The 25,746-nt window shown below is 37.3% G+C and overlaps 2 protein-coding genes and 1 long non-coding RNA gene across 4 annotated transcripts; 1 reads left to right on the top strand and 2 right to left on the bottom strand.

Annotated features, from left to right (window-relative positions):
• On the top strand, window positions 1-6,666 carry LOC121986095 (violaxanthin de-epoxidase, chloroplastic-like). 2 transcript variants are annotated; one of them, XM_042539900.1, is made up of 6 exons: window positions 1-182; window positions 2,474-2,844; window positions 2,931-3,100; window positions 4,063-4,159; window positions 4,249-4,640; window positions 5,802-6,666. In XM_042539900.1, exons 2-6 carry the CDS (start codon window positions 2,575-2,577, stop codon window positions 6,301-6,303), a joined length of 1,431 nt encoding a protein of 476 aa, XP_042395834.1. In that variant the 5' UTR covers window positions 1-182; window positions 2,474-2,574; the 3' UTR covers window positions 6,304-6,666. The 2 variants fall into 2 exon arrangements, with proteins under 2 accessions (XP_042395834.1, XP_042395833.1); XM_042539899.1 differs by having other exon boundaries at window positions 2,438-2,844.
• Window positions 6,667-7,001: 335 nt separating this feature from the next.
• LOC121987897 (vicilin-like seed storage protein At2g18540) lies at window positions 7,002-9,246 on the bottom strand. Its single transcript, XM_042541600.1, has 4 exons — window positions 8,533-9,246; window positions 7,993-8,073; window positions 7,615-7,905; window positions 7,002-7,544 (listed from the first exon to the last, which is right to left on the bottom strand). Exons 1-4 carry the CDS (start codon window positions 9,001-9,003, stop codon window positions 7,110-7,112), a joined length of 1,278 nt encoding a protein of 425 aa, XP_042397534.1. The 5' UTR covers window positions 9,004-9,246; the 3' UTR covers window positions 7,002-7,109.
• Window positions 9,247-9,984: 738 nt separating this feature from the next.
• LOC121987898 lies at window positions 9,985-10,899 on the bottom strand. Its single transcript, XR_006113761.1, has 3 exons — window positions 10,808-10,899; window positions 10,387-10,732; window positions 9,985-10,306 (listed from the first exon to the last, which is right to left on the bottom strand). It is a non-coding gene; the product is annotated as an uncharacterized LOC121987898 (long non-coding RNA).
• Window positions 10,900-25,746: the final 14,847 nt, after the last annotated feature.

Genomic DNA, 25,746 nt, shown 5'->3' with positions numbered 1-25,746 from the left:
CCGCACCGCTGGCGACTGCCTTATCCGATTCCCTCTACGCCTTCCACTCATTTCCCTTTCGCCTCCCTCTCGCTCAATTCGATCCTCCCGCCTTAACCCGACTCCCTCACCCTTCCAACTCGAAGCTGGACTACTCGTAGCTAGCGCTGCCCTCCCTCCATTTCGCCTCTTGTTTTTTTCAGGTTCGGACCCGCATTTTTATGATTTCTTCAATTATGTCGCCATTAAGTATGAATTCGACAGGAAAGGCAGGGTTTTGAAAAGTGCAGATATGTAGCTTTATTGTTTTTGGTTAGAATTAGGATGGTTAGGAATGAATGCCCTTTTTATGATTTTGATGACCGGGACGTTTCCAACTTGTCAAAAAGGAAAAGTATGTGGCATGGTAGAACGTTTTGTGTTGCCTTGACATGTATGGGATTCCTGGCTTTTAGCCTTTTTATATGACAAGGTTCACTCGTTATTATCTGTTAGAGCTTAGCGGTATAGTATGCAATAGGTTTTGGTGTTATGATTGTGTAGTCTTATCGAAGCAAAAGGTAGAGAATTTATTGGTGAAACACAAATTTATTAAATGTGATTTCTTTTTGCTTATATTATATTGTCAAAGCCTCTCTAGACAAGAAAAAGGAGAGAAAACAGTGGCAATGTAGGATACTAGAGAGAAAAGCGAATAAATTAAAAACATTGTTTTTTATACGATTGGATGTCATTCTTGGAAGTAGATTTTTTTTTAATCATTAATTGAGGATTTTAGGTGCCGTGCAGTTTCAGAAAGGTTCCTGCTTCATTTAAATGTTGCTACTATGAAATTTTCTTACAATATTTTGGGGCTTAGATTCAAATTGGTGCTAGAACTATTTTCAACTTTGGGCTTTAGAACACAGAGTGGTTTTCAAACTATTGTTTTCTCCAATCTGTGGCTACAAGCTGAATGTAAAAAATTCACAAGATTGGATGTCAAAAGGTTGTACAGACTAGTTCTTTTGCTTATTTAGTGTATAGTGGCACATTGCCACCTTACTATGTATTAATGCCAAAACAATATTGAAAAGTCATTAGTATCAATGTTCAAAATCTTGAGCCATGTCAGAGTTTTGATCTTTGACGGGAATAATACTGTTTTGCATATGGTGTAATTGGTTTTAGAATAACGATTTACATTGTTATGGCATTACATAATATGATAAGATATATGTATCTGTTGGCATTGAAAGAACAAACAAAAGAATTCTTGGAGTTGAAAAGGCTGAGATAGTTCCCTTTTCCATAAGAATGAAAAGAAAGAAGAGTGGTTTTACCTTTACTAATTCATCGAAAAGTTTGGGTTGAGAAGTAGCAAAGTACCGTGAAATAAAGTAGTATGAAGTTATTCTCAGTTTGGTAATTCATAAATTCTCAAGAGATAAACCTATTGATCCATCACCATCATCACTTTAGATGTTAGAAAACCTTACCATGAAAAAAAAATTAACGCTTTAGAATTATGTAAGACTATTTCGCTTTGTCTATATGTGATTCCCTTGTAGTAGCCTCATCTTCAAGCAATATTATCATCAAAGAATTTATATTCAAAGCTAAATCCTATTAATCTTCAAGGAATAAGCAATGATAAAATTGAATTGATATGCTTATTTAAACGTGCATGAATAGTGATATTTCTTAAAAATTCTGAAAACTGTCTAGGGGCATCCTAGTATTTTGGTCCATTTTACTAAATGTTTCATTAAACTCATCACTCAAAAGATTTGCTCATACAAAATGTTTATTTCTATCATGGTGAAACATCTTCAGTTTCTTTTGCTCATTTTAGTTTGTTGCATCTTATACTAAATGTTTCAACTCTACCATGCTGAAAATCTTCAGTTTCTTTTGCTCATTTAGTGAATTCTGTTACATCCTATATGAAATATTTCATCTCTATCATGAAACATCTTCAGGTTCTCTTCCATTTTGAATACCTTTCACCTACAATTAGTTTTAGAATGAAACATTTATATCTGAATAAATTGTTCTCCTTTTGCATTTCTAATCCTTTCTAATATGATTCCTCTTATTTAACTTGAATTAGGGAACTCAACCTTTCACTTAGTTTCTAAAGGTAGAAGAATAAAAATAGCTCAAGTTGATTGGTTTAAAAGGTAAAAAATGCATGAGCTGGGTTTTAAACCATTACCCTTATTCACAAATGATAGGGAATGCTACTTACAATGGACTACCTCAAAGAACCAACAACATTTTTATAGAACCGCTTATCATGATTTCCGGAATATCCATTCAAAATAATTTGGTATACATGCTTTTCTTATAGTTTAAGAAGGCAGTTCATGGAACCTTCCCTGAATAGAACCCTTTGTTTTCTAGACTAAGTTTCTTGCAGAAACATTCTCATGATTTCCATTTTGATTTATTCATTAAATTTTTGATTAAATGGCAGGAAAAAAGGCTTGGTTGTTGTTGTTGTTGTTGCTAGGAAGAAAGAGTTTTGGAACATTCGAACATCTACAATGCAAAGATTAAAGCACCATGCAAGCTTGTGTTTTTAGGTTGCCTTGTTAAATTTTGGCCATAGGCATGAGGTCTGGTCTCTCGACAAATTGTTTTTCCACTGAGGGAAGCTTTTTAAATCATGTCATCAAGTACAATAGGAAATTGGGGAGTGTTTGCTGGTACCGTCACTATGCTACAGAAAAATCATGGTCCAATAGAGGAGCAGCAAGGATGAATATTTGGCCTAAATCTCAGATGAATAGTGGGAAATTGGAGTGCAATGAAAATGCTGTCTCTGTTGGGAGGAATATTGTTGCAGCAACTATATTTACTGCATTTAAATCTAGTTCTGAGGTATTGGCCAAAGATGTAGATATGAAGAAATAAAAATAATAAATTGACAACACTTCTCTTAATAATTGTTTTATATGTTTTTACAGAATAATGGGATTAAATTGCCAAGGTCACTTTGGTCTCCTATTATTAACCAATGGCATCGTTTGGATCTGATGATTATCTCAGTATTCTTATCATGTACTGTTCTATTTGTTCCATCAGTTGATGCAGCTGATGCCCTCAAGACATGCTCTTGCCTTCTGAAGGAATGCAGGTATTTCAACTTCGGCTAGCATGTAGAATTTTCTTCCTTCCCCATTTTTTTGTTTTCTCTAATCACCTATTTACGTTTCCTGTTTGAATACCTTTTCTGAATTTTGGAAAAAATTTCACTTTTCCCTCAGAGTTCCCAATATATTGCTCTCCCCACAACCATGAATCCAGACTCCAATGATTAGGAAATTACATTTTTGTTTGTATGGTTTTGAAAACCTCTTGACCTAATGAAAGTTTAGCGAGGGTGAGTGGCAAAATGAAATTTTCTAGAAAAGAAATAAACTGCTCCTTCATGACTCAAGAAAATTCAGGTATTCTCATTCTTCATCGTGAAGCAGTAACTGCACCATCTTGCGCCCCAAACCCATTTCTAGTTATCCAGTTAAGCCCTCTTTTGAGTCCCAATGTCCCATTTGATATCTTGTGCCAAACCATTTAAAGTAGAGTATATCTGTCTTTCTTTGTCCTTTTCCTCCTTTTCTTAGTTTCATGAATACCAGGGCATAATTCCTTCCTTTGCAACATTTTCAAGGTAATGTTTTCCTTTCAATTTCCAGTACTTATAGCTTATTTTCTGACACAGTAGTTGTGCTTTTCCATATCTTGGTGTAGGCTAACTGGCTAAGTTTGCACTTGCAGTTAGATACTAGCCTAATCCTCGTTTTTGGTCATTAGTGTTGCTGAGTGTTGAATATATTTGACCTACCATGATCTTCATGATTATCATCACCTCTCCTGGAAAACCTAGATGACAAAATAGGGAGAGCTAATCACCTCATCTCTTGTCCAAATGTCCATATAAGTATTCAACTATCAAGGAACCATTAACTTGAAAAAATAGATACTAAAGCATCATGGAGATAAAGGTTATCGGGCTTTATCTAAGACTGAATGAATGCACAATGTGTTCGTTTCACACTCTTACAACACAATATTGATTCATGTTTATTCTATTATCAGGGTGGAATTAGCTAAGTGCATTGCTAACCCATCTTGTGCTGCAAATATTGCATGTTTGCAGACCTGCAATGACAGACCTGATGAGACTGAATGCCAGGTTATTTGTGTTTGTTTAGAGTTGTGCATGCTAGAATTGCATATTCTAGAAGTGAGCCTAACTGACCTAACTGAGTTTTTATTGTGCAGATTAAATGTGGAGACCTCTTTGAAAACAGTGTTGTCGATGAATTCAATGAATGTGCAGTATCAAGCAAGAAATGTGTTCCAAGAAAGTCTACTGTAGGCGAATTTCCAGTACCTGATCCATCTATTCTTGTCAAAACATTTAATATATCAGATTTCAGCGGAAAGTGGTTCATAACAAGTGGTCTGAATCCTACTTTTGATACTTTTAACTGCCAGTTACATGAGTTTCATGTGGAATCTGACAAGCTTGTTGGAAATTTATCATGGAGGATAAGCACACTAGATGGTGGTTTCTTCAACAGATCTGCTGTCCAGAGATTTGTACAAGATTCTTCACAGCCTGGGATTCTATACAATCACGATAACGAGTACCTCCACTATCAAGATGACTGGTCTCTCTCTCTCTCTCTCTCCCCCTATATATATGTGTGTTCATCTGCTTTCACTGGTTATGCTCATATATTTTTTTATTTGCTGCTTTATAATCATCTAGTGAAATAACAATATATCTCATTGCTCAATGTAAATACAAACAAATGACAGATAAAAGATGTATTTCTCTAAAACATTTTACTTCTCTTGGTATTAAAAATATTGTATCTGTACTTGTTAGAGCCTAATATGAAGAGGTTTATGCTGCACCTAGTGCACCTTTGATGCTACCCTAGGAAATTATAAAAAGCAAAGAACTAATTTCAGTTCAACTTTGACCTTTTGATGGTGCATACTTTGATTCACTATCTCCACCACTATGCCACTATTGAAGTTCACGAGGAGAATTTGTTAAAGTATCAAAAGTTTATCAAACACTAATATAATCTTCCCAAATATATAGTCCTATTAATCTAGAGGCTTATGCCAAATGTGTGATGGGGGTATGGAAGTGGCTTTTAAACATTATCTTTCTTAATGCAACATGAGTAAGACGTAATGCAAGGTTAAATATGTGTCTTAGCCAATGATCTCAAGATTCATGTGTCTCAATTGGCAATCTCACAAGAGAAGAAAAATAGAATCTCTAAATAAGTAACCTTGATTGAATGAATTAAATAATGGGATGACCCCCTCTATATACTCAAGACATAAGTATGCACTTGATATGCTTAAAGAGGTTGGTGTGTTAGGCACCAATCCATTAACACTCCTATAGACTCTTATGGTTGAATTGTTACAAAAGATATAGCGGCACCCAAAAAGAACACATCATATATCAAAAATAAATAAATTCCATAAGCAAATTGATCTATCCTCTATTGCATAGCCAACATTAATTGCAGTTTGTATAAAGATTGATTGCCTCGCATATGTGATACCCCTACTCTACTCTTGATGTTTTACTAAATAAAAAAGGACATAGATATTGATTATTGCTTTATAGTGTCATCCAATGAGATCACAGTCTTATTTTCAGTGTATGATTGTCAACCCACTCCACACATTTCTCTATAATTTACTTTTTGTTTTCATATCTGAATTTTTTCCCTCGAATTTCTGTCAATTAAGTTGCAAAGCTTACTAAATAGATGTCATAATCTGTCCCATGCCGTTTGCAGGTACATTATATCATCCAAGGTCGAGAATAAAGAAGATGACTACATATTTGTATACTACCGAGGTAGAAATGATGCCTGGGATGGATATGGCGGTGCAGTTGTATACACCAGAAGTGCAGTATTGCCTGATAGTATAGTTCCTGAGTTAGAAAAGGCAGCAAAAAGTATTGGACGAGACTTTAGTAATTTCATCAAAACAGACAATACCTGCGGCCCCGAGCCTCCCCTCGTCGAACGGTTGGAGAAAACAGTTGAGGAGGGCGAGAAAACAATCATAAGAGAAGTCGAACAGATAGAAGAAGAAGTTGAGGAGATAGGTAAGACTGAAGTGACATTGTTTCAGAAGCTTTCTGATGGATTTATGGAGCTTGAGAAGGATACAGAGAACTTATTGAAGGGGCTAAGCAAAGAAGAGATACAGATATTGGATGATCTAAAGATGGAAGCAAAGCAAGTGGAGAAAATTTTCGGTGGGGCTTTGCCGATAAGGAAGCTTCGATAACTAACTCAGAGAAAGTAATCTATGAAGATTGAAAGGCCATTTTCCATTTGGTTTCTCAATGTCAAGCGAGTAAAGAAAGGCCATTTTTCAACATCAAACAAGATATCCAGCTTATCCCATGGCACACACCATTGCTACACTAAACTGAAATAGAGAGTATCGCATGTACAACCTTCGATCTTGAACTTTTATGCTTCTTCCAAAATGAAATTTATCAGTAAATTTGTAATTATTTACTCAGATGTCATATAGGTAAACTGTGATTATTCAACAGTGGGTTAAAATAACTGATACATAGATAAATATAAACAAATAGCACTTTTGGGTGATCAGAAAATGAATTGATTTTTTTTTAAAAGTAAATGATGAGTCTGCTCATATTCATTGATGTATGATTTCAGATATACATGTCATACTGCTGCAATGTTCTAAGCAAGTAGAACTGCTGAATGAAACTTGAATACAAGTTTAACTAAACTTGATTCTTGATCCCTACTTGGATCTAAATGAACTCTACCTTGTTCTCTGTCAGTTTAATTATTATTATTTTTTTCGTTTGTCCCTTTACATGTGCCCTATATAAGATCCTCACTGCTTAAATACAGTGGAGTTGCATGTTTGTTTTCCCTTCTAAAAGAAGAAAAAAATGGAAACAAAGCATTCTATCCAGTGCCTTTGAGATAAATATGAAGCAGAAGATCGAGTTGTGCATTCGACTCTCAGTTTAGTAAACCATACATGAAGTTTTATTTAATTACAAGGAAACAGGAAGCAACATCTATTGTGCATTCTCATTGCTTTTAAATTCATGCTTCCTCTTCCATTTTCTCATCAAGCTTCTCTGCGCACGATGTGCAATCGAGGATCATCGGCTCCGATCGAGACCTCACCAAGTCTTTAACGATAGACTTTGGAACATTCAGTGCCAGTGCCAAAATCTCTTGGTCGATAGTACGAAGCACCGAATTCTTCCCTACCAGCCACTGTGGTGAATTCTTTCCGGTGATGCCGCTGAATCCTACAAATACAAGGCTACCATTGTTGTAGGACATATGGCTCATCGGTAGATGCCCCGGCACCGCCACCACATCCCCTTCCTTCACCCTGAAGTTAATCTCTTCGCATTGGTACATGTCAATTGGTGCCTGGTTGGGACAAACTACTTGCACCATTCCCTGTCCATGGATCACTATAGCAATTTCTGATGCACTTGGATTCCAATGTGGCCCTGTCATAGACCCCTGATTTATCGCGAAACTCCTCGTTAATGTTCAGATATACTTTGCTAGAAGAGTACTTGAAGAAACTTGCCTTACTCAAGTTGACCATGAAGGCTTCAATGTGGGAGCTCTCGAGAGCCTTGAGGTCCTTGTGGGTCAAGACAGTGCTCCATCCGTTGCAATTCTCGACATCGGGTTTGGCCTTGAAGAAGTTGAATTTCTTATTCTTGCTCTTGTTCTTTTTTGCCAATTCATCATGCGTATCACTCGTAATTCTTCTGATCCAAGTATGTGTTTCCATCATCTCATTGTTATGAAGAAAAGGAATGATCAAAGGAGGCTTTTCGACCCTTTTGATGGCTTGGATGGTCTCCTCAGAAACCTTCATATCAAATGGACAAACAAAAGAAATTAAAGCAATCTATTGAATTTACCTCTAACAATCATAAACACATAGCATTCTGCTTACCCCAAATCCTTTTTGGAGGATCTTTGCCGCGAACCCGTGAATGAGATCGCCGATGATCGAATAAGCTTCATTCCATGCTTTCTACATCCATGTGAGATATGGTTTCAAGTGAAACAGATGGAAAAATAACAAAATCTTACTGCAGAAATAAAGGTTCAACACTAAACACTACTTATTTTCAGAGTAGAAAGATCTATAGGGGAAAAGGCCACAACTTAGAACTTAATAAGGATGCATTGATCATCAAAAACCCAGATTTGGCCAGGAAGGAAGCCCCTTTCAGGAAATTTAAACTCCATGAATCAGATGGAATAAGTGTTGATGGGCACCATCAAAGCAAATATCTGTCTACTATTTCAGAGCTTCTATTAGGAGCACTCACAATCATCCAATTTGATACCAAATGAAGTTAATATAAGCTTCTATTGTCCGCAACAGAATTAGATAGAAAGTGCTGAAATCATAAATCAGAGCTCTAAATCAAAGGCAAGAAATTAAGTGACTGTTTTTGATTAAAGCTAGCTTATAATGAAAAACTACCTCGGAGTTCCCTTCATCAACATGGTTGAATAGGAGATGAATTTGGAGGCTTTCCTCTGTGAGGGAAGGACGACTTTGTACATAAAATACGCTACCCTTTTCCACGACAGAGACGTCACCCCTCTCCACGTCCACGTGCTCTACCCTTTCCTTTTCATCCTCTCTAACACTCGTATGTACTCTTCCGTTGCCGGAGTGGACGTAGAAGAGCATATCAGCATGGAGTAGCACAGGGAGGAAGAGCGAGCTGGGCTCCATGGTGATGAACTCCAGATGGTACCTTCCTCTGGATTCGTGGTTCACGTCGACGGATGTGATGCTTCCGGCGTCGGTCGACACCACTGCTCTCCTGCTCTCCTTCGTCACCAGCAGTGGCGCCCTAACGCCGCCGCCGCCACGGAGCTCTGCAGCTCCACTGACGGCCAGGAGGAAGAAAGCTGCCACTGCCGCAGCCACAAGCTTGCGAGCCATTTGCGTCGGCAACCAGCTATCCGGATTCGGAGGGAAGATGGTTTAGATGGTGGAACTGGAAGGTAGCAGGTGGGCAGGGGAAGTGCATGGCGAACGCGTTGCATGGGAAGGCCCGTGATTTTGAAACGTGGGTGAGCTCTTCGTCTCGACTCGCACCGAGCATCCCCATGGGAGTTCTATCCTACAGTTCCTTACAACTCCCTTAGCTCCACGGACTCAGCTGATGGTTGGGGTCGAACCTCAGCTTGGCTGAGCACAAAATACAGCTAAAAAAATCATTTTATTAAATTTAGATAGTCATTTTTTAATACACTATAGGTTAGAATTCTAATACAAAATTTTTTAATTACAATATTTAAAATTAAAATTTAAAATAAAATTTTTAAATAGAATATCTAATATGGATACTTTTAATTATCATGATTTAAATTGATAAGATTGGGTGAGTAAATCATCTTTTAACCACTTACTTTCCTGTTGTTTTTATTTTTTATTTTTTAAAAAACTAAAATTCTAGGAACAATCCTTTAGTCTAGTCACTCAATTCTAATCGATTGAATTATCCTTTGAATCCACTTAGGGAATGACTGCGATAATAATAATGACTTGCCAAGTCTCTTGGATCCTCTTGAATTATCAAAATCACTTGATCAATTAACAACTTGGAGCATAATTACACCTATTGGTCTCCTTTATTATTTTAGACTCTACCAAAAATCTAAATCCTATTTTTTTATTTTTTCTAGAGCTAAATCAATCATCCCCTAAATTTATCAGTTCGAAGAATTAAATTTCCGATGCCAACTAAAAAAACATCATGTATAAATCTTAAAGCAACTACTATAATTATATATATATAATTAAAAAAGTACTCGATTAAATTAAATGATGACACACTTAAACTAAATCAAGATGGTTATAGAAATTCTAAGTTAAGTGAAGCCACTCATTATTGGAACTTTAAACGAGATGCGCGCTAAAAGCAAAATACTTTGCGATTTAAGCCCAAAATGTGTCTTACATCGAAAAAGTCTACACAAAATTTGGATTCTAATTCGATCAGCATGCCAAATTCCATGTCATAAAAGGATATATGTTTGTGCCATTTTACCAAACATGCCTTTCTATGTTTTCCACTTCATCTTACTGGTCGTATGAATAGATTTGTTTCATGTTCACAAACAGTCATTTCTAACTATCAGTCTCCACTGAGATATAGCTCTACTTCCAAAGCATGGTGAAGAAGAGACCCTTGGAATCCTAACTGTTGTTACTATTACTTTCTCTTTGTCATCAACCAAGACTGCGATGAGCATTTAAGGCGTATGAGAAGTCCATCAATGCCCTGCATGCTTTGAATTCAATGGCGTGCATGGCATTTACCTCGCCACTGGATCTTCTCTGCAACTGGTGTTTGTTGTCTTTATTCGTGAGTTATTTCCAGCTAGCTAACCACGACTTGATAATATCAGTGGATCATAAAGATAAACAAAAACTAAAGAGAACCAATCGAAAGTTGACAGATATGGCCATTAAATATCGCCCCTGCAGAGGCTGCTGCAACTTTAACTGGATGGATGCTTGAAGGAATAAGTAGAAGAATAAAGTACCTGCTGATTGTCAAATCAGAGAGCAAGTTGCAAAGATAAGAATGCAAACCTAACAAGCATCATCTGGGTGTTCAAATGCCATGGGAACTCAACTTTCTTTTCCATTCAAACAATCACATCTATGTATATATATCAAGCTCACCTATCAGTATTTACAAAAGCAGGAGGAATCCATGCAAAACTGAGGGGTTCACCTTTTACATATGGCTGGTGTATTCCTTTCTCTCTCTGAGGGAAGCTTCGACGTTCACACCCACGAACCCTAATGAGCAAAAGCAGATGTGACAACTGAGGGCCGGGGTCAGGGTTTTTTATAGGGGGTGTCGTTGTGGTGAAAGGAAAAGTTACTGCATGTAGAGACATTGATTGAAGAAGTAGCCTTCTGTCTAGCAAAAGATAGTGTCATAAATACAGCTCCGGTATAATTAGGTCAAGTCTTGTCAATATAAAAGTGTCTCTGTGCATGTTAAATGAAGAGGAAGTTGTTAAAAGCAAGGGGTTCTCCGAGTTTTTACTTCCATTGCGTGCCACTGTTAGATCTGATCAGTGTTCGGAATTGACGATTCTACGGTTCGTCCATTTTTAACTGGTCGATCCTTAACTTACTTTAATTGTGATGATTACTATTCACTATTTAAAATCAAGGATCACGATTCAATGCATGATCCATCGCAATTAAAGATTATTATTTTATTTTTTAAAATTATAAATTTATGAAAAAAATAAAAAAATTACACTTATTTAAATTATTTATGTATCTCTTTAGAATAGGGAGGTAAAAGAATCGTATCAAAGTTAAATAGGTAGAAAAATCTAAAGTTCGAATTCGAAATTTGAAGAATTCAAAATTTTTAATTTGAATTTGGCGCGAAAGATTCGAATATATTCGTGAACTATTTGAATTATTATTTGAAAATAGCTACTTGAAAGGTTCGAAATTTATTTATTTAATATATATGTAACTTATATTAATAAAATATTAAGACTCTCGAACTATCGAATAATATAATTTGACCTCGAGTTCGGCTTGAAAAAAAATTTGAACATGTTCGAATTCGGCCTAAATTCGATAAATTAGAATATAAATCAAATATTTTTTGAGTCGACTCAAAAAGATCGTAAGCTGGCTTGATTCATTTGCATCCCTACTTTAGAGTACAGAAGATCAAAATTCACTTAGTTTTCCTACCTTTCAACCATTTTACCTTAATAAGTGATATATTGGTGTTGTTATTTCCTATTCTCGTAGTATTCTTCGATTTCGTCATTTGAAAATTGTATTATTCTTTAGATTATTTTTTACTCTGGTCCAATCGTCGAATAATACTTGGACTTCCCATGAGTCGGGAGACAAACTCGATCATCGCATCCAATATGTTCCCGTCGACATTGAATGTTTGTTCCATAACAATTGTTAACATTGAACAAACTAAAATTTCTTTGTCGATTATAGAGATGACGGGAAATCTTTGAACCTTCTGTGGTCACACTTTAATAAATCGAAATCTGCTTCACTATCCGCTTCATTAAAATCAAAAAAAGTTGTAAAATAATTCTTAAATTCATATATAGAACTTGAAAATTCTCTTAAACGTTTCATTCATTCTTTTAATAAAATTTGTGGTAGGAGGGCATTAAGGCATAGCAGATATACTTTTTTTTTAAAAAATAAAATTTATGCTTTTGTACCACTATTGGTATTTTTTATTTCAGAAATATTAATTTATATTTCATATTTTATACTCTATTCTTTATAAATATCATATAAATAATTTTCAATATTAATTTTTAATATTATGTATAATATTATTAGGATCAAAAGAAGAATAATCTTTAAATAAAATTAAAGTATCATAATACATAGCTAATATTTTTATAAAACTAAATAAAATTTAAAAATATATAAAAAATATTTTTTCTATTTCATTTTCATTGCTAATACGCAAGAAAAAAAAAATTCATTAGTTATGTTTATTTAAAACTAATACTACACTTTAAAAATTTTCTAAAATTAGTAAGAAGTTGGATAATAAAAATTAAAAAGTTATTCGGTTGTATCGTTAATATTTTTAAAATTTCACAAATATTACGACAAATATTTCATTATTATAAAAATAAATATATATTAATATTTTTATATAAAAATGAACATAATAATTCTTTATATTGAAATACATCTTGTAATAATTGATATTCCAACTTGTTGGTATATCAAGTGAAAATTTTTTAGGTCTCATTTTATTATTTTTATAAAATCTACCTATTGTTTCATTATAGATGGATGTGACCATAAATAGAAAATAACCATTCTAATTGGTTTAATATAACTTTCTAAAATTCTTAATTCATCTTGAACACATAAATTTAAAATATGACATATACAACAAATATCAAAAAATAAACCACTAATAATAAATTGGCATATAAATTTTAGTTCATCTATATTAGTAGTACTAGAACTAGCTAGCATTATCAAATATTATTTAAAATATTTTATGAGTTAATTCATATTCTCTAAAATTAAACCTCTCGGATGGGTCTAGTGGCTAGCGCATGAGGTATTGCCACAATGAGGTCTGGGGTTCGAATCTCGGCAAACCCGAGGTAAATACTTCCCTTATGTGCTAGTCACTATTCCAAAAGCTAGTAGCCGCCCGTGATTTACCTCCTCCGTGTTGGCCTTGGGACGGGTTGGCGGGGGCGCTGGGGGCGAGCGTATTCGTCTTTTTGCCACAATATTCTCTAAAATTAAACCTAATAATTGTGAGATGTCCTGAGCAGTATGTGATTTATCAAAAATTCTATAAGCTAACAATAATCAGTTTGAAGATTCTAGGAGTTATCGATCCAATGACAAGTCACACTCATATATGAATATGTTTGCCAATGATCATTCCAAATATCATAACATAAAATAAACTTTATTATTTATTTTACTAAATTCTTCAATTAAATTTTCCTCTTAGTTTATTAATTTTTTAATTATACGAGTAAGTGCAATTCTAAAAACGCATTTCGCAAATGGATTAAAAGATTCATTAAAAAAAAAGTAAAAGTACATTTAGATCCAAAATTAAATGAAAATGTTCTACTGAAACAAATCTAGCTAATGATTTTCTTAATTTATTATCAGAATATAAAAATAAATCAAAATCAGTACTTTCACTAGTGGAAAATCTAGATAATTATACTTGAGAATAATCGATTCCATATTTTGTCGGGTATTTCGCTTCTACATGTCGTTTCAACGACCTATTGACACCATCGGCTTGGAATTTGTAGGAAGCATTACACTATTTACATTTTGCACAGAATTCTCTCGACGGAAGAGTGACCTTCTCAAAATGTATATATAAAAAAGAAGATGTTAAAGGAGGAACTTCTTAAACCTTAGAAGTAATTGCATTAGCACTTCCTTATATTTCAAATGTCAAAAGTTACTCAATCTCATTATCGGTGGATGAGCTCATTCAGATTCACTATTTCCTTTCCCCTTCGAGATCGAGATGATGAGCCTCCTTGGCTTCCTTCCATTCTAGTCGTAAGTGGAAATTAAAAGTATGTAGTGATGTCAGACAGGATAGCGATTATCCTGCGAGCTAATGTGAAGGGGATTTAAGGAGAAGACAAGAAGAGAAATAGAAAAAGGCAAAGAGAAATCTACCATTTTTTAGGCTTTACCATAAAAAAGAAAACTTTATTAAGAATAATGGATACTGCTTTAAAAAGCTAAATAGATGCTTATATAGAAAAATCTTGACTCATAATAGGCAAAACTTCCAAAAATACCCTGACTCATAATAGACAAAACTTATAAAAATATCCTAAATACTATAAAAATAGAAATTACTTAAAATAGTAGAAAAATATGTTTGAAGCCCTCAAAAAAACCCTAAGTAATGTTTTTAGGATCCAAATTGGGGTTATGGGTTTTATCTAATAACAAATATAGGTCTATGAACGAGCTTCGATTCAAGCCTAAGAGCCTTTTGTTCTGATACCCGAGTCAAAAGTTATAACTTTTTAAAGTTGGGTAGGTCTTTTAGGGTTGATTTTGCATTAATCACCCTAGGTTGAAAAAAACATATCCTCGAGTTCACATTAGCATTCCTCGAATAAGGAGTTAAGTGCTTTACATTGAATACATCAGAAGTCTTCAAGTGACTAGGAAGGCACAATTGATACACATTATCATTAATCTTCTGAAGTATCTCACATGCTCTAATATTTCAATATTTAAGCTTTTTATACTTTCCCACAGGAAAACGATTACGAGTCAATATAGCTCAAACAAAGTCGCTAACATCAAAAGTATATGACGACGATGATGGTTAACCTAAGTCTTGTATTTAGTGTTGCTCTCTTGAATAACTACGAAGATCTCTGCCATCGTATCTACTCTAGGATTGGATCGTCTTATACGTGGGATAGGGGCTAAACTCAGTACCCTCAGATGGGTTCTGCCCATAGACAACCTCAAAAGGACTCAAATATGTGGTCTTATTTCTTGATCTGTTGTAGGCAAATTCTACTTGAGGTAATGCTAAATCCCACTATTTTGGCTTAGTTCCTATCAAACACCTTAGAAGATTACCCAAACTTTGATCCACTATGTTAGTTTGTCCATTTTTCTCGAGATGGTAAGCACTGCTAAAATTCAATTGCGTTCTCAATTTTTCCCATAAGCTCCTCCAAAAATGACTAATGAACTTAGTATCATAATATGAAGTCATGAATCGAGAAATGCCATGTAAAGATGGGCAATCCAGACAACATTCATAGTCTTCTTGCAAGTTACAAAATGTGTCATCTTTTAAAATCTATCAACCACAACTAGAATAGAATTCGAGGTTTGTTGGGTGTAGGGTAGTCCCAATACAAAATTCATATTGACATCGAACCAAAGAGTTTAAGGAAAAAGTAAGGGAGCGTACAAGCCCGCATTGGTGAGAATCCCTTTAGATCGTTGTATACATAATGTCGGTCTACATAGTGAACCATATTACTCGTTAACTTGTGAGCCAATAAAAATCAATAGAGATAAAGCTAATGACTTAATTATCAAGTCCAAAGTGTTAGGACCAAAAGTAGCTAGAGGGGGGGGGGGGGGGGGGTGAATAGCTCGTCGCGTTCGCTCGTTGCTCGGCGTTGCTTGTTTCTTCAAGAATGTGCAGCGGAAATACAAAGAAACAACATACAACGCTAACACGGCTGGTTTACTTGGTATCCACCTCACAAGAGGTGACTAATCCAAGGATCCACACCAACACACACACCCTCCACTATGAATAACACTCCTTTATGGTAACTACCAAAGGCGGAGAAGCCCTACAACACTCTCAATACAAGAAGAAGAAAGGGAAATACAAGATAAGCAAAAGCTTACAAGATGTGCAATGAAAACCCTAACCCTAACTTCTTCCTCTTGCAATAGATCCGCCTCTTGACTTGGAAAAGCCTCCAAGAATCTTCAAGAACTGGCGATCTGGAGCTTGGAGAGAGCTATGGAGGTGCTGGAGAGTATCTAGAGTGAATCGGTGAAGAGATGCCGAAGGAAATGCACGCCTGCGGCTTAAATCGACGCTAACGGTCGAATCCCGATCGATTGGAATGCTCCCAATCGATCGGGGAGGCTTTGGATCGATCCACGGATCGATCCAGAGCGCCTCTGTGCTCTCTGGAATAGCCTGGATCGATCGGTGGATCGATCTAGGGCTTATCGCGCATAAACAGCAGCTCCCAATCGATCCACTGATCGATTGGGACCTCTGGATCGATCCACGGATCGATCCAGAGGGATTCTGTTCGCGGGGACTCACTGGATCGATCGGCTGATCGATCCAGATCTGTTGGATCGATCCACTGATCGATCCAGATCTGCTGGATCAATCCACTGATCAATCCAAATCTGCTGGATCAATCGGCTGATCAATTCAGATCTGCTGGATCAATCGGCTGATCAATCCAGATCTTGGTTTTTGCCCAAAACCAAGTCCAAAGCCCCCTAAACCAACATCTAGTCAACCATGACTTGTTGGTACATAAGACCTAGCATCCGGTCATCCTTGACCAGCTAGGACTCTCTCACCAAGTGTCTGGTCAATCCCTTTGATCCACTTGGATTTTTCTCTTCTTGCCAAGTATCCGGTCAATCCCTCTGACCTACTTGGACTTTTCTTCCTCGTGCCAAGTATCCGGTCAATCCCTTTGACCTACTTAGACTCTCACCAGATGTCTGGTCAACCTTGACCCCTCTGGATTTCTCCTGCCCGACTTCACTCACCAGGACTTTCCCAATTGCCTAGCTTCACTCACTAGGTCTTTCACCTGACTTCACTCACCAGGATTTTCCTCCTGCCTAGCTTCACTCACTAGAACTTTCCAATTGCCTAGCTTCACTCACTAGGTCTTTCACCTGGCTTCACTCACCAGGATTTTCCTCCTGCCTAGCTTCACTCACTAGGTCTTTCCTTCTACCTAACATCCCAGTTAGGACTTCCCAGTCAAGTATCCGGTCATCCTTGACCTACTTGACTCTTCTTCAATCAACCTTGCATTGTCAAACATCGAAACCCAAACCAAGACTCAAGCTTGGTCAACCAGGTCAACATTGACCTGAGGGATGTTGCACCAATAATCTCCCCCTTTTTGATGTTTGACAATACCAACACTATCACTTACAATAACACATGTAAGTTAGGCTAATCCCATAGCCTAAACCTTCTTCATGCCACTAGGTAATGAATACATAAGTTAAGCCCTTCATTCTCCCCCTAAGAGGGCAAACTCCCTCTAGGTAATAAAAGCCTAACTTACTCCCTTTCATTCTCCCCCTATTGGCACACATCAAACCATGCCCCATTTTTGGGCACACATCAACAAATTCACTTGTTGAAAACTCTCCCCCTGAAGAGTTGCTCATTTGTGTTCACAGCTTCACTCGTTGTGATCAACACGATAATGAAGGTCTCATACCCTTCATTATCCTTAACCCTACATTCTCCCCCAATGTAGGCAAATGTCCATCCTTGAGCATTATCCACTTGAAACCACTTGAACAATGAGGATATCCGCTTCCCATTAAAGTTCAAACGCTCAACCTTGAGCATGTTCTTAACGGAAGGTTAACCACCTTCCAAGGTTCATGAAAAATAATTTTTATGTCTTGAAAGAGTCCCTCCCCCTAAAGACATGGTGGTAACTTCTGTCATTGCACCAACAATGACTTGGAATCCCTAAAACTTTAGGAAACCCAATTTTAGAAGTTTTGAGGTTTAAATATTCAAAATTTGAACCAAACCTCAACCTAAACTTCAACTTAGCCTTCCTTAACTAATCCATCCTTGGTTTCAACATGAAAACACCCTTTTTTATGTATACAAATGTATTTTGAGGGGTTAGGAATGGTTACCTAGACTAAAATAGGTTCAAAATGCTGAAAATAAGCTTTCCCAGCCAAAATCAGCATCTTCGATCGATTGGAGTTGGGTTCCAATCGATTGAACCCTGCTGAATCGATCCATTGATCGATTCAGTCTTCTTGGATCGATCCATTGATCGATCCAGCGAGCTTCTGCTCACGAGAAACGCCTTCTCAATCGATCGGCTGATCGATTGAGGCACTCCAATCGATCGGCTGATCGATTGAGGCACTCCAATCGATCCACTGATCGATTGAAGACTTGAAATTGCTGAAATTCAATTTCAGCCAATTTCAGACACCCCTAGAAAATTCTACAAAATTCCAAAAATTGTGAAAATTTGTGTAGACATTATTTAGGGCGTATATTATCATGGAAAAATAATTTTCTATGAAAATACATCATATTTTCAAATATTGACACAAACTTGAAAACTTGCATAAACTTTAGCGTTTTCTTCAAGTTTGTGTCTAACTATTCAATGGTGATTACTATCAAAAGATAGCCTTCACCAAGGTTTTCCAAAAATATTTTAAAACATTTTCAAAACCAATATCCCATCATGTTCCTTGGGCATAATGCACATGACTTGTACATTAGCTTTCCCAATGATGGGAAAACACATAACTATGTGTTTTGATGAACCTAAAACTCAAAAGAATGCACTAAATCAACATCTTGAGTTTTGTTCATCTTCCTAACATCTCACTTGTATCTAATGTGCACTAAAACACATACAAGTCACCTTATAGTCCTTGTGAGATGTGAGATTTTGGTTTTGCCCTAATCTAGGGATCATGCATATCTATCTAGGCATTTTAGAGTTATTAGACATCCACCTAGGATGTCACTTGTTAAAAAGTGTTGTTAAATGTCTTTTATCCTTAATTGCAAGGAATTAAACTTAATGCATGATAATGTTATGGCATACATCAAAAGGAAATAATTTTCAAAAGAAAATATCCTATAACTACATGATGTATGAATGTCATGACATGGTATTTTTGAATTTTTCATAATAAAACATGAATGTAAAAATAGACATGATGTCATGGCATATGATAGGCAAACACTCATGGCAAGATTTAGCATAAATAAAATATACCTAGATTAACTATCTAAGTATCCTTAAAACCTTAGCTAAACTTACAACTTAAACCTAGATTGCCCTAAAGTGCTTCAAGAAAATGCCAAAACCTAAATTGGCATTTCTAATTCCCTTGATTAATTTATGCCAATTGAAATTAAGCATATTCCTCAAATGTTGACATATTTCATTTTTCTACAAGAGTAGCCAACTAAATCAAGGCCCGGATTGCCTTAAATTTCTAAGAAAATACCAAAATCCCAACTTGGTATTTCTCTAGGAATTTCCCAATATGTGTCATTTAAGATTAAAATCAATTCTTCCACCATTAGGCACATTTTACTCTTTCAAGGAGTAAATAATAATTCCATTTCATTTTCAAAGGTTAACAAAACCTTGAAAATGCTCCTTGAGTGTCAATTTCCTCAAAGTTGGGTTAACTATCCTTCTAATCGGAGTTGACACTCTCTAACCCATCTATGGGGTAGAGAAGATGCTCCTAGGAACCCAACACCTATTGGTGCTCCTTGGATGCTCTAGGTATTCACTAGGGATAACTTCCCTAGATACCTTCCTAGTGACCTTGTTTGGCTTCTTGGAAGCCTTGGTCACACTTTCTAGGTCAACTCTAGGGATAGCCTCCCTTGTGACCTTGTTAGTGACTTTCTTAGACTTCTTAGAAGTCTTAGTCACTTTGGTTGCAAAGATACTCTTAGGGATGACTTCCCTAGTATTCTTGGCTTGACCACTAGACTTAGGGTTTGTTCCATAACTATATGAAACCCTATGATAACTAGGCACATCTTTCTTAGCTTTTGGTTTGTATCCCAAACCTCTATGGCCATTGGATGACTTTGATTTTCCTAAACCTAGGTTATGCCCATTTTACCCTAATAGGATATTTTTCATCCTTTTTAGGGTCTTTTCCATTTTTTCAAGCCTTGACCTCAAGACTTGATTTTCTACCATTAAATCCTTAGATTTTGACTTTCCATTAAGTCCATGAGCATTTTGGTTTCTAGGCTTGTATCTAAAATCCTTAGAGTTATTGCCTAGATTTTTACCTACATTCCTAACCTTAGGTGTAGTAGTTTTGGCATGTAGGGCCACATGCTTTTCCTTAAAGCCCTCATGCTTCCTATTCTTATGGTAAATCGCATTAAAATGATAAAAATTAGAACTATCATGCTTTTTACCATAATGTAAAGGAGTAGGCTCAATAAATGTTACCTTCTTCTTTACCTTGGAGGCTCCCCCTTGACTAATGCCTCCTTGAGCCTTGACCATCTTCTTCCCCTTGAGGCATTGACTCCGGTAATGCCCCTTTTGATTGCAAGAGAAGCATATGATATGCTCCTTGCTCTTCTTTGTTCCGGGAATGGTCTCCTTGGGCTTCACCTTGTCCTTTTGTGCCACTTGACCCTTCTTCTTGGCCAAGTTGGGACACTTGCTCTTGTAGTGCCCATTTTCCCTACACTCAAAACATATTATATGATTTTTATTTTTAATTGAAACATTTATACCTTTATGTGTAGGGATGGCATTTGATCCTCCTTTTGATCCGGAGGTAGAAGCTTCCTCTTGATCCGAACTTGATTCTCCTCCATTTGATTTTGCTTTACTCGTGGAGATGGAAGCTTCTTCCTCTTCCTCTTCTCTTGACCCGGATGTAGAAGCTTCTCCTTCTTCTTGATCCGGCGTCACCAAGAATTGCTCCCCCTCAATCCTAGAGGTGGAGGCTTCATCATCTTGAATATGAAACAAGGAGTATGCTCCCTCCTTGTTCCCTTCGTTGCATTCCCTTGCAGATGAAACTTCTTGGATTTCCTCTTCTTCGGAGGTTGAGCATCTCTCAACCTCGGAGTCCTCCTCTTGGTCTTGCTCCAAAGAGTCACCCTCTCTGGATTCTTCTTGCTCTTGTACAGTGGAGGGGATCTCTTCATGAAGCTTGACCAATTTGCTCCATAGTTCCTTTGCATCTTCAAATTCTCCAATTTTGCAAAGGATGGTGCTTGGCAATAAATTGACCAAGAGCTTGGTCACTTTATCATTGGCCTCGCACCTTTGGACTTGCTCTTGGCTCCACTTGCTCCTCTTGAGAACTTTGCCCTTTGAATTTCTTGGAGCCTCGAAGCCTTCCATTAGAGCAAACCATTGCTCTATCTCCATCATAAGAAAATTTTTGATTCTTGATTTCCAAGAATCGAAACTCGTAGAAGTGTATGGTGGAGCCACCCTTGTGTCAAATCCAAGTCCATCTTGGAATTGCATCTTGAAGTTGAGCTTGATAAAGTCTTGAACTTGAAGAATTTGCTCCAACTTCTTCACCCTCTAGCTTTTCTTGATATGCTTGACCATTCCGGCGATGATTCCGGTGAAGAGCGGCCTCGCTCTGATACCACTTGCTAGGACCAAAAGTAGCTAGAGAGGGGGGGGGGGGTGAATAGCTCGTCGCGTTCGCTCGTTGCTCGGTGTTGCTTGTTTCTTCAAGAATGTGCAGCGGAAATACAAAGAAACAACATACAACGCTAACACGGTTGGTTTACTTGGTATCCACCTCACAAGAGGTGACTAATCCAAGGATCCACACCAACACACACACCCTCCACTATGAATAACACTCCTTTATGGTAACTACCAAAGGCGGAGAAGCCCTACAACACTCTCAATACAAGAAGAAGAAAGGGAAATACAAGATAAGCAAAAGCTTACAAGATGTGCAATGAAAACCCTAACCCTAACTTCTTCCTCTTGCAATAGATCCGCCTCTTGACTTGGAAAAGCCTCCAAGAATCTTCAAGAACTGGCGATCTGGAGCTTGGAGAGAGCTATGGAGGTGCCGGAGAGTATCTAGAGTGAATCGGTGAAGAGATGCCGAAGGAAATGCACGCCTGCGGCTTAAATCGACGCTAACGGTCGAATCCCGATCGATTGGAATGCTCCCAATCGATCGGGGAGGCTTTGGATCGATCCAGAGCGCCTCTGTGCTCTGGAATAATGCCTGGATCGATCGGTGGATCGATCTAGGGCTTATCGCGCGAATCAGCAGCGTCCCAATCGATCCACCGATCGATTGGGACCTCTGGATCGATCCACGGATCGATCCGGAGGGATTCTGTTCGCGGGGACTCACCGGATCGATCGGCCGATCGATCCAGATCTGCTGGATCGATCCATCGATCGATCCAGATCTGCTGGATCAATCCACCGATCAATCCAAATCTGCTGGATCAATCGGCTGATCAATCCAGATCTTGGTTTTTGCCCAAAACCAAGTCCAAAGCCCCCTAAACCAACATCTAGTCAACCATGACTTGTTGGTACATAAGACCTAGCATCCGGTCACCCTTGACCAGCTAGGACTCTCTCACCAAGTGTCTGGTCAATCCCTTTGACCCACTTGGATTTTTCTCTTCTTGCCAAGTATCCGGTCAATCCCTCTGACCTACTTGGACTTTTCTTCCTCGTGCCAAGTATCCGGTCAATCCCTTTGACCTACTTGGACTCTCACCAGATGTCTGGTCAACCTTGACCCCTCTGGATTTCTCCTGCCTGACTTCACTCACCAGGACTTTCCCAATTGCCTAGCTTCACTCACTAGGTCTTTCACCTGGCTTCACTCACCAAGATTTTCCTTATGCCTAGCTTCACTCACTAGAACTTTCCAATTGCCTAGCTTCACTCACTAGGTCTTTCACCTGGCTTCACTCACCAGGATTTTCCTCCTGCCTAGCTTCACTCACTAGGATTATCCCAGTTAGGACTTCCCAGTCAAGTATCTAGTCATCCTTGATCTACTTGACTCTTCTTCAATCAACCTTGCATTGTCAAACATCGAAACCCAAACCAAGACTCAAGCTTGGTCAACCAGGTCAACCTTGACCTGAGGGATGTTGCACCAATAATCTCCCCCTTTTTGATGTTTGACAATACCAACACTATCACTTACAATACCACATGTAAGTTATGCTAATCCCATAGCCTAAACCTTCTTCATGCCACTAGGTAATGAATACATAAGTTAAGCCCTTCATTCTCCCCCTAAGAGGGCAAACTCCCTCTAGGTAATAAAAGCCTAACTTACTCCCTTTCATTCTCCCCCTATTGGCACACATCAAACCATGCCCCATTTTTGGGCACACATCAACAAATTCACTTGTTGAAAACTCTCCCCCTGAAGAGTTGCTCATTTGTGTTCACAGCTTCACTCGTTGTGATCAACACGATAATGAAGGTCTCATACCCTTCATTATCCTTAACCCTACATTCTCCCCCAATGTAGGCAAATGTCCATCCTTGAGCATTATCCACTTGAAACCACTTGAACAATGAGGATATCCGCTTCCCATTAAAGTTCAAACGCTCAACCTTGAGCATGTTCTTAACGGAAGGTTAACCACCTTCCAAGGTTCATGAAAAATAATTTTTATGTCTTGAAAGAGTCCCTCCCCCTAAAGACATGGTGGTAACTTCTGTCATTGCACCAATAATGACTTGGAATCCCTAAAACTTTAGGAAACCCAATTTTAGAAGTTTTGAGGTTTAAATATTCAAACCAAGACTCAAGCTTGGTCAACCAGGTCAACATTGACCTGAGGGATGTTGCACCAACACAAAGTGCCTCTCACTATAAAGCTCACTTATAATCTACCTCAGTGAACAATCTAGAATACACAATTATAATCTATGAAACAGATGACTATTATGTCAAACAAAATCGTGACAGTAATCATCTTGTACCTTCTAGAATATCCTTTTGAATGAAGGATCAACTATGTACATATCTAAAAAAAACCTCAAAGTCTGCAACTTTGGTACTCATGGTGGTAAGTAATGAAAAGCGATGACTTAAGACATCTGTGACACTATTCAGACTCTCGACTTAATGTCTCAATGTAAAGGTAAACTCCTGTAAATAAGCCATCAACCTGGCATTTCTCCTACTCAGCTTATGCTGACCATGGATGCACTTCAAGGTTTCATGATTAATAAACAGGGTGAACTCCTTTTGTACTAGGTAGTGACTTCAATGCTTCAAGGACTAAATAATGACATAGAGCTCTAAGTCACGAGTAGAATAATTCTTCTTTGATCCAAACAACTTCTGATTGAAGAAAGCAACTGGATGTCCAGACTGACTCAAAACATTCCTTATACCAATGCAGAATGCATCATAGTTGACCTCGAATACTTTGTTAAAATCAAGAAGTGTTAAAACTGGCGTCTCAGTCATCTTCTGCTTAACTATTGAAAGCTAGTCTCTACTTCTTCAGACCACTTGAAATTCCATCCCTTGAGACACTCAGTGATGGGAGAAATCAAAGTGCTAAAATGTTTGATAAATCGGAGGCAGAAAGAAGCCAAGCTATGGAGACTTTTGATATCGTGCAAGGTCCTTGGCTGAGTCTACTCCAAGATTGCATTTATCTTTGCTTGATCTATGCGTATACCATCAGTAGACACAATAAAACTAAGAAAAATTACCAATGTAGTAAAAAATAAACACTTATTCTTGTTGACAAATAAACACTCAGTTTTCAGCCTTTCAAAAATAACAAGAAGGTCATCAAAGTGTAACTCCCATGTTAGACTATAAACGACAATGTCATCAAAGTAAACCACTACAAACTTTCCCATAAAGAATTGTATGATTGGATGCATAAATCTCATGAATGTGTTGGGCACATTGGACAATTCAAAAGGCATGATCATCCACTCATATAGCCCATGTTGCATCTTGATATCGTCTTCCATTCATCTCTAGGCCTTATTCTGATCTAGTGGTAGCCGCTTTTAAGATCAATTTTTGAGAAGACCTTAGAACATGATAGTTGATTCAACATGTCATCTAAGTGGAGAATTAGAAATCTATACTTAACTATAATCTTATTAATGACTCGGTTGTTATCAAACATACTCCATAAACTATCCTTTTTCAGCACTAGTAGGACAAAAACTATACATGAGCTCATACTCTCACATATATAACCCTTTTTAGAAACTCTACCACTTGATGTTGTAATTCTTCAACTTCTTTAGGATCAAAGCGATATGCTGGTTGATCAGGCAAACTCGATCCAGAATAAGATTAATCTAATTTTGGATATCTCTCATGTGTAGTAGACTAGGAGGAAGATCTTTTGCGTCAATTCGACAAATTTCGCTAGCATCTGTTGTATTACAGTCGGTAAGACAACGTCTATGGCTATGAAATCATTTTGGCAAGGCAACAAAGCATAGATAATGTCTACATGCTCCATCTCATCTAAAAACTTGGATATAGAAAGAAGATTAGTAGTTTGTCTACAAAAATAGAAGTGGTTTCTTCTCACCGTAGCACCAATTGATATGGAAACTATAAGTAATAAAATATTAATTTACAGGGACTATTGATTAAGCACTATATGAGTTTACAAAGTAAGTTATTTAAAAAGTTGAGTTTGTGTGTGGTCACAAGAATAAGAGAGAAAGAGAGAAAGGTTTGGAAGAGGGCCTAGAACACAAGTGGTTAGGGAAAGAAAGTGGTCAAATGGAGAAGTTGGATTGGGGGATGATTATAGGATTTCAGTTTCACCACAATGATTATAAATACTTAATCTATGTTTGATTTTCTATCCTTAATGGA

This window comes from Zingiber officinale, chromosome 5B (genome assembly GCF_018446385.1).
Source record: "Zingiber officinale cultivar Zhangliang chromosome 5B, Zo_v1.1, whole genome shotgun sequence".
Classification (NCBI taxonomy): Eukaryota; Viridiplantae; Streptophyta; class Magnoliopsida; order Zingiberales; family Zingiberaceae; genus Zingiber; species Zingiber officinale.
This window is presented reverse-complemented; position numbering and strand designations above follow the sequence as displayed.